Source organism: Peromyscus leucopus, chromosome 15 (genome assembly GCF_004664715.2).
Source record: "Peromyscus leucopus breed LL Stock chromosome 15, UCI_PerLeu_2.1, whole genome shotgun sequence".
Classification (NCBI taxonomy): Eukaryota; Metazoa; Chordata; class Mammalia; order Rodentia; family Cricetidae; genus Peromyscus; species Peromyscus leucopus.
This window is the reverse complement of record NC_051076.1, coordinates 68,078,045-68,087,359: the sequence shown is the minus strand read 5'-3', so window position 1 is coordinate 68,087,359 and position 9,315 is coordinate 68,078,045. Positions and strand designations below refer to the sequence as shown.

At 54.5% G+C, this 9,315-nt stretch overlaps 1 protein-coding gene across 1 annotated transcript; it reads left to right on the top strand.

Moving 5' to 3' along the window:
• The first annotated feature begins 348 nt into the window (after nucleotides 1–348).
• En1 (engrailed homeobox 1) lies at nucleotides 349–5,327 on the top strand. Its single transcript, XM_028893950.2, is given in 4 exon segments — nucleotides 349–591; nucleotides 594–1,055; nucleotides 1,058–1,277; nucleotides 4,212–5,327. Coding segments are annotated over 4 exon segments (1,242 nt in total). The 3' UTR covers nucleotides 4,529–5,327.
• Nucleotides 5,328–9,315: the final 3,988 nt, after the last annotated feature.

Below are 9,315 nucleotides of genomic sequence, written 5' to 3'. Positions count from 1 at the left end.
AGACCAATCACTGAAATCTGGTTGCTGAAAGGAAAAAAAAAAACAAAAAGAGAGAGAAAAGAAAAGAAAAGAAAAGGAAAAAATAGCCAAGTGTCTTCTCTGTATCTGGATGTCTACAAATTAGAGAGAGGGAAAGAGCGAGATCTGCTCCACCAGAGCGGGCGAGAGCCAGGCCAGACGCCTGGCTTTCTTTTTTGCCTCCTGCACCCGCCCTGTGCCTTCGCTGAGGCTTCGCCTTGACTCCTTCCTCTCCGCGCACCCCCACGGGCCCGCTGGCAAAGTGGGGTGGGGAGCGAGGCGCGGGGGGCGGGGGCCGGCGCGGCGGCCAGGGCTGCCGGGCGGCCGAGCATGGAAGAACAGCAGCCGGAGCCTAAAAGTCAGCGCGACTCGGGCCTCGGCGCGGTGGCAGCGGCGGCGGCGGTGGTGGCGGCGGCGGCCCCGGGCGGCCTCAGCCTGAACCTTAGCCCGGGAGCCAGCGGCAGCAGCGGCAGCGATGGAGACAGCGTGCCCGTGTCCCCGCAGCCCGCGCCCCCGTCGCCGCCGGCGGCGCCCTGCCTGCCGCCCCTAGCCCATCACCCGCACCTCCCCCGCACCCCCCGCCCCCGCCGCCGCCGCCGCCGCCACCGCCGCCGCCACCGCAGCATCTCGCGGCGCCTCCTCACCAGCCGCAGCCCGCGGCCCAGCTGCACCGCACCACCAACTTTTTCATCGATAACATCCTAAGGCCCGATTTCGGTTGCAAAAAGGAACAGCCCCTGCCGCAGCTCCTGGTGGCGGCGGCTGCGGCCGGAGGAGGCTCAGGAGGAGGAGGAGGAGGAGGAGGAAGCCGCGTGGAGCGTGACCGAGGCCAGACTGGTGCAGGTAGAGACCCTGTCCACTCGCTGGGCACGCGAGCTTCGGGCGCTGCCTCGCTCTTGTGCGCCCCGGATGCGAACTGTGGCCCACCCGACGGCTCCCAGCCGGCCACCGCCGTCAGCGCGGGAGCATCCAAAGCCGGGAACCCGGCTGCTGCGGCGGCGGCGGCTGCAGCGGCGGCGGCGGCGGCAGCGGTAGCGGCGCGGCGGCGGCAGCCTCGAAGCCCTCGGACAGCAGCGGCGGCAGTGGAGGCGGCGCAGGGAGTCCCGGAGCGCAGGGCGCCAAGTTCCCGGAACACAACCCCGCGATCCTCCTCATGGGCTCCGCTAACGGTGGGCCGGTGGTCAAGACAGACTCGCAGCAGCCTCTGGTTTGGCCCGCCTGGGTCTACTGCACACGCTACTCCGACCGTCCGTCCTCTGGTGAGTACCCCAGCCACAACGTGCCTCTGTCTCTGGCCGGGGGGCCCTGCCCCAAGACTCCAGCCCCGCTTCCGGAGAGAGGAAACCCAGCTTGTAAGGCTCTCCCTTCACATCGGACTTCTCCTCTAGCCCCAGGTCCCAGTCACAGTGGAACGTGCGCCTGATTCTGCCATGCTGGCCTTTCCCACCACTCGGGAAGTTACAGCTTCTGGCAAGCACAGGAGGTTCCAGTTTCTGTCCTTTGGTTCTCCGAACTCTGAGCCCTGAGGACTTTGTTTTATGTTTATTATCTTTAAGAAAGATACGTAATGACTCGTTGATTTATTTTTTAGGGAAAGGTTGCTTTGAGCTGGCGGGGAGATGGGCCTAGAGACTTAAATCTGCAATCTACCATCTTAGTCCTGTCAGGGCCAGGTTTGGCATGGGAACTCGACCATAGAAATCATCTTTGCCGCGTGTTCGTAACAAACACTATAGATATTATTCTGTGGAGAGTCAATTTACATAAAGACAGATACGGGGAGACAAAGAGAAAGAGAGAGAAAAGCTCCATCCCTTGCGCCCAGCCGGGGTATGGTGAGTCAACCCGCGTGGGTAGAATGCAGAGCCAGCCTGTAGCCAGAAAGGTGAGCAGTCACTGCTCGCTGGAGCTGGCAGGCCGTGGGAGAGGGAAACAAGCAGGCCAGAGTCAGGTTTGAAAGCTGGGATATGGGCAAGAAAACCAGCGTTTCCCCGGCAGGGCTCCCCTGACCCTTCGGCCTTGGCTTCTTCCTTTCACTGTCTCCTTCGCAAACCTGCCGGTCAGTGGCTGTCTACTAGTCTTAGGGCAATTCTCTGCTTTCCGTTTCGTGTGCTAGAAGCACATGAGAGGCTAAGACCTACCTAGGGACAACTGGGGGACCCTGGAAGAGGAGGCTCAGGCCTGCGGCCCCTTGCACGGACCAGGAGTTCCCGTGAGGCCAGCGCGGCCGGCCGCAAGGAGAGCAGCAGGGGCTTGGGTCCACGGTCAGCACTGAGCCCGCCAGGGGGCCGGGCAAAAGGTAGCCACAGGCGCCTCTCCGCATGCTGGTCTCTTGCAAGCGTGCTGCTTCGGGCCGGGTACGGATCGATGCGCGCTATCAGCCCCCGCCATCTCGAGCCCCGTTATTGACACGTCGGGCTCCCTGAACCTCCGAAAAGCTGCTTTGATTGACTCGCCTGATGGATAGAGTGATTGAGCTGTCAGGCTGAGTGGGTCGGGCCGGCCAGGAGGCTACGATTTTATTACAAGTGTCCGTGCCTCTGCACACACGCACACAACAACAACACTACAACATGCTCCGGACGCACCTCCCGCAGCGGAGTCTCCTGGAGGATGCGCACATTTCTTGGGCAATCTCTGCCTGCTTGGTTCATCTAAATCCCAGTCCTGCTCAGGAGCAGGCCTTGTCTTTGTTCGATGCTCCTTTCCGTTTTATAGATCAGAGAAGGCAGGAGCCAGATATTTCTATTCGAAAGGCAGTTCCTGGAGATGAGTGACTACCTAGACATGATTCCTACAGTCAGTTAGGCCTGGACTCCTCTTGACAAACAGCTAGTGACCCTAGGTGCTGGTCTGCTGCAGGATCCAGTAGCCCACTTTATCCAGGGGTCATTAGGTTTGGAGACGCCAGCAAAGACCCTCCTTTCAGATAGTTTTAGGTAATAACAGGCTCGGCAGGGACTTCCCATGAGTCCATAGGCCTCCATGACTATCACTGAAGCCAGCAGCTCAATGCCAGCATCCCAACAAGAATGCCAAGAAGCAGGCTTCAACCCTCCAGGCAGCCTCAATCTCTGCCTTGTTCTCCCTGCCTTTCCCAGGCTGGACCCCACAGCAACCTTTCACGTTAGCGCCTGAGAGACGTCATCTTGGAGAGTGTTCTTAAAGGCCTTCCTACACGTTCATTTCGGAGTGACAGCACATGTCCCCACTGTGATTGCCTCTTGGTCCTTGTTTTTCTTATGGGTGGGGACGACAAGGCAAGGGTCATCCCGATCTCCCATTTATTTGTGTTACTTCAGGACTTTTGCACCCCGAAATTGGAGCACGCAAGATGGAGACAAGAGATAACAGGGCCGTTCTCCTGTCCCCAGCCCTGCCTGCCCCTATGCAGAGGGGTCAGAAGGGTCCTGCTTTTCTTCTTGGCATCGACTGAGAAGCTAACTAGAATGTCCCAGGCAGGGCTTAAGCTCATAGACTAGACGCTGCAGCCCCATTAGGGAAGGGGCAGGCAGTGCCATGCTTTCTTCCAGATGGAGCTTCCTTCAAGTCAATCAGAAAGGAAAGAAGGCAGAAAAAGCCTCCAGCTTCTCTGGAGCTGGGTGATCTCAGCTTCCCAGGCCTCTCTGGGGTCCACGGCGAGAATAGATAGGGGCTTTGCACAGGCCTGCTTGTATATGGGTGTGTGTGTAGCTTCCTGAGAATGTGAAGTGGGAAGGAACCAAAACAGCCCAGCCATTCTCCACAGGGCCGGCCTTCACGGCTGCATTTTATTACGGGGCTAGGAAACCATTCCTGTCTAAGTCTAGGTTATTCCGGTTGGGACCCCGAAGCTCACTCTAGCTTGCGTTCCTTTCTTTTTGGGCCTTCTTGGCTGGGAAGTACTGGGAGCTAGGTCTGGTAGCTTTCTTGAATTGGGATGTGGGGTGCCCCCTGCAATCCCCGCCCGTGTTCTTCTTTGGCTTCTGAATCCCTCCTGCAAGGGGGTGGGTAGAGATCTCAATGGCTTAGAGAGGGGCTCTTGGGTGGAGGTAGCTGGGACCCAGCAGCGGGCCTCCACCATCTCCCCCGGAAGCTCGGGACCCCTGCGGTGGGCTCCACACAGCAGTCCTCAAGGCTTACTCTGCCTTCTCCTCCTTCCTCTGCTCCCGGCCCCCTTCCTCCCCTCCCCGGCCCTGTCCGCCCCGCTGCAGGTCCGCGCACCAGGAAGCTAAAGAAGAAAAAGAACGAGAAGGAAGACAAGCGGCCGCGGACGGCGTTCACGGCAGAGCAGCTGCAGAGACTCAAGGCGGAGTTCCAGGCAAACCGCTACATCACGGAGCAGCGGAGACAGACCCTGGCCCAGGAGCTCAGCCTGAACGAGTCCCAGATCAAGATCTGGTTCCAAAACAAGCGTGCCAAGATCAAGAAAGCCACGGGCATCAAGAACGGCCTGGCGCTGCACCTCATGGCCCAAGGATTGTACAACCACTCTACCACCACGGTCCAGGACAAAGACGAAAGCGAGTAGCTGTGGCCAGCCCGGGCCCGCGGTCCAAGCGCCCCGGTGCCACCTCCTGGCTCCGCGGGGCTACCGCTTCACCGGCCCCACGCCGCCATGCAGAGACGATCGCTAAGGAGGGAGGCATCAACCGGGAAGACAGAGAAAGCAAGCGAGAGAAAGCAATCCTCTGAGCGGACGTTCACATTGGAATGAAACGGTTTTTGAAACGGGAGAAAGACTCGGACAGGTGCTATGGGGGAAAAAAAAGATCTATTCTCTAACTCACAGTATCAGACGAAACTGCGAATTCCTTAAAGCTCTATCTAGCCAAACTGCTTACGACCGTGTATATATTTAATTTCAGGTAAGGAAAACAAATATGTGTAGCGATCTCTATTTGCTGGACATTTTTATTAATCTCATTTATTATTATTGTTATAATTATTATAATTATTATAATTATTTTATCCCTCCTCCCCACCTTGCTGCCCCCCCCAGCCCGGTTTCGTTTTCGTTGCTTTTATCTTTTGAATGTTTTTGCTTCTCTGGGTACCTCCCGCCCCCCAACGCTGGCCCTGGTTTCTCTGGGACTTTTCTTTGTGTGCGTGTGAGTGTGTTTCCTTGCGTGTCTGCCCTTCGACTCTCCTCTACCCTCCCAGGATTCTTCCACCGGTCTTGTCTGTCCTCCCAAACCCTGTTCCTTTTCTGGTGACTCCTTGAGAAATACAACCCCACAGACTGCGAGACTGAACCGCCGCTACAAGCCAAAGATTTTATTATGTTCAGAAACCTGTAGTCTGAAATAAAATGTTCACTGTGTTCATGAGTTGCTGACTGCCCTCTTCTTTGTGGGGTTGTGGGAGAGCTTGTCCAGGCACTGTGGCTACCACTCTGGCTGCACAGGGTGGGTGCAGAGCCCTGGGAATCTCAGGACAGGCCCTAAGCATCACCACCCAACGAATACCAGGGTGAAGGAGTGTGTGGCACAGATTTGCTTTGGCCTTTTTCTGTTCCTGGATGCATTCTAGGGGACCCAAATGCCAGAAGGTTCAGTCCTACACTTCCCTGTCCCTAGCGGCTCCAGCTGGCTCCCTAAGCTCGTCCAGGCTCAGCCAACTGAATCCCCCTGTTCAACCTGCTTCCATATACCAAAAGGCACCCTTGCTCTCCCTTGCTCCTCCTGGCTTTTTTCTTCCCCCCTTTGTTTTTTTTTCCCCCCTACCAAAGGCTAGAGGCCTTATCAGGGCCTGCAAGGGTGGCAGACTGTCTGTGGAGCTGCCCAGCTTTGGCCCAAGGTCTCTGCAGCCTGGGCTTCACATCTTCCTTTGGGCATGGGACTCCCCTTGGCAGATGGCTGCTCTGGTGTGATACACAGGACCTCACTGGGCAAGGGTCTCTTTCATAGTACAGCAAAGAGAAGGCCTTGACGCTGGGAAAGCTGTAACTAGGGTTCCCATTCTGGGCCTGGAAGCCCCCAGACAGACATAGGTCTATCTCCCTCTGACCTGAAACCTAAGTATGGAGGTCACTTCCCCAAATCCAACAAAGCCTTGTCAATTTCCTTATTACAAGGAGAGGCGGAGAGGTGATTCCACACCAAAGACCTTAGAACAGGCGGATACCTGGAGAGCCCAGAGGACACTGTGGATAGTTGTCAGTGACCCTGGGACAGATCCTCCAGGACTGGCCCTGGGTGAGGCGTTCAGAGCCTAGGTGGTGGTGGGGGAGAGAAAGGCTACCATCGCTCTTTTGTTTAGAATTTTATAAATGGTGGATTCTTCCTTCCTCTAGATGCAAGATGACGGTAACACATACGCAGCTGTGTATATGTATGCAGATAAATATGCTAGATAGGTGTCCATACATATTTGTGTGCGTGCGTGATAATATGCACATCATGGTGAGCCTCAGTTCCCACCCATTTTGTGCGTGTTCTGCATGTGTTTGTATTGTGCAGCAGAGCGACTGTTACTCTGGGTCAGATGCATGACTGGACATTGGTGAGCTCGTGGTGATTGTGCATGCACTCATCTGTGTTTGCACACCAGAATGCTTGCCTAGTGCGCGTAAGGTTTAGGTGACTACGGGGACCCTCTTCTCTGTGTTTTTCTCTAGAGTTTATTTCCTGTTTATTTTTTTCCCCCAGGATTGATTTTGGCAGAAATGAGAATGGCCCAGTTATCCCACCTTTTCCTTGAAAAAGTCCCCCTAATGTGGCCCAACACCCCGCTCCTGGCCAGGGAACTTAAAGTGCTGGGCTCTACACCCCAGGACTCCATGAGGCCCAGGCTGGTCTCGCCACAGGGCTTAGGCACTTGGGGATTGGTGGCCTGGAGAGAAGTCCGAAGTCCATTAACATTTCTATGGGTCCTTATATCTTACTGTTGTGTGTATCATCTGCACCTAATAGGTGTTCAGCAGCTCCCCATGTGCAGAGTTGAAGCAGGGAAAATCTGTCTTCCTTCTTTAGGGAGCGAAGCTTGGCATCTTTGGGTCCTGCAGATGAAGGCGTCACGCCTGGAATGCTACCCAGCTCAGAATCTGGTCCAGCCACCCATCTCCTTCTCCGGAAGCACTTGGGGATGTGATGCTGGGTTCCATAGAGAGAGCCTTGCCATTTGGAATGCTAAAAATTGGGCTCTCCCCCTTCCCCCACCGTGGTCCCTTACCACACTGAAGCATCCAAGGCACCTATTTCAGGCGCTAGAACAGAGGCAGCTCCAGGAAGTGTCCCATTCCCGAAGGCCCCAGTACAAAAAGACCAGAGACAGGAGAGCTCCACCCCGTTACGCTTAGGGACGGCAGAGGCCACTCTTCCACCTCCTGGATGCGTTGGCTGAGTGTCTGGTGGGAGCGGTATTGTGATGTAATTTGATTTCTTACCCATTATCTCCCTTTATCTTCTAATCACGTGGGCAAATAGAGATTTCTTCATTGTTCAGCGGGAGAAACCAGGCTCTGAGAACTTCGAAGCTTGTGGTCCTCTGCGCCTGTGTCTTTTTGTAGCCTACACTTCAAAGATACAGCCTTGTAGTCAAGGTCAGGACTGACCTTCCACTCCTCTCTCCCTCCTCTTTCCAATTTTCATTCTTCCTGGTTGGGGCAGTGAAGAAGGGGAGGAGGGTTCTGGTCAGACCTTGTTCTGGCACCCCTTCTTTTAAAAAGAGAGAAGGAGAGAGTAATAATGATCATAAATAGGCATTGATTTCTCTGATTTATGGGGCTGGCTTGGCGAGCTGCCTGTGTATTAAAGAGCGGGGCCACATCGAGATAAATACTTGAACTGAGCACACCATCCCAACTTCCTCATCATCTCCCTCCCTCCCCCTCCCTTAAAGATTGGATTGAACCATAGACTTAAATCTCCCTTGGACTAGAAGGAAATACAAGCTACAGGAGTCTAAACAATATCGATCTCAAGCTCTTTTTGAGGGCAAAGGTCTCTGTTTTTTTTCCCTGGAAAGTCCTTTTCCTTGGAGGGGTGGGGAAAAGGCAGTGGGGGGGGGAGGATGGAGATGGGGGGGAGCTGCATGGAAGCAGAAGGCATTTTGATGCACAGGTTCGTGTGTGCACATGCCTGCAGTGGGCTCCTTGTTTGGGCGTTTGGACTTGTGTATTGTGCCTTTATTTATTTAGGCTTGGGAGGTGCTTTGGGTATGTAGGCTCCAACTGACAATCACTGGCTGGTGTTTGTGGGTACATGCAGGTGCCTGACTCACTCACAGGCCCCCTAAGTGAGGACTCCCAAGGTCTGGAGCACTGGCTCTGGCTACCATAATCAAGTCACAAGGGATGAAGCCACCTGGGCAGCCAAGCTGCATCTCAGAACAGTTCCCTTCCCCCACAGCCCTCAGTGAGACCAAAGCACTGAGGCAGGGGTAAGCTCTAGCCCCTCCTAAGGATACATCAGGCTGAAGCTAGATGCACCGTAAGAAGGTCTGTCCCAGTGCTGGGCCTTCTCTGGAGTGGACCTGGATTTGTTCAATGGCCAGCTGGGCTGTTTCTTTGTATGCTCCAGACAAGCCATTCCTCTGGCAGTAGATATGATATGAATTGCTCACCTGTATGAAGCTGGGGCAAGACAGGAAGGAAGGCCATGCTTCCAGCAGCAGGTCCCATTTGCTGTGCAGCCTGATCTTGGTTAAGCTGAATATGACACTGTGTTCATACTGAAGACCATATTGGTGCCCCCTCCCCTGCCTCCTGGGTTAGAGCAGGGTTCCAGCCCTCTTGAGGTCTCAACTCTCCCTTGGATCTCTCAACTGGGCTAAGACTCCTTAGCTTGATGACTTACAGAAAGAGGGCTTGCCCACGGTGTTGCACACTTTTAATTCCAACACTCACAAGACACAGAGAGGCCGAAGGATTTCTGTGAGTTCAAGGTCAGCCTGGTCTACAAAGTGAGTTCCAGGCTGACCAAAATTACATAGTCATATTCTGCCTCAAAAATAAATAAGAAAAAATAAAATAAGATAAAGTAAAGAGAGGGATAGTGGGAGGCTCTGGGTGATCTTCCCCTCCCCTGTCCCCTCAAAGATGCAGTCTTTTAATGAAGCCCCAGTCTTGGAGTGGTCCTCAGGAATGGTCAAATAAAAAAGGGTTACTCTGCATGTGGAAAAAACAAATCCTGAGATGGAAAGTGTCTTTTTGACACGTGGGAGGCAAAGCCCTCAGTCATAGTCTGTGTCCTACCAGGAGAGTGGTATCAATGCACAAGAAAACATGACACACATCATACATACACACACACACACACACACACACACACACACAGGTTTCTACACATACAAATGCATATGCACATGTACGAAGTG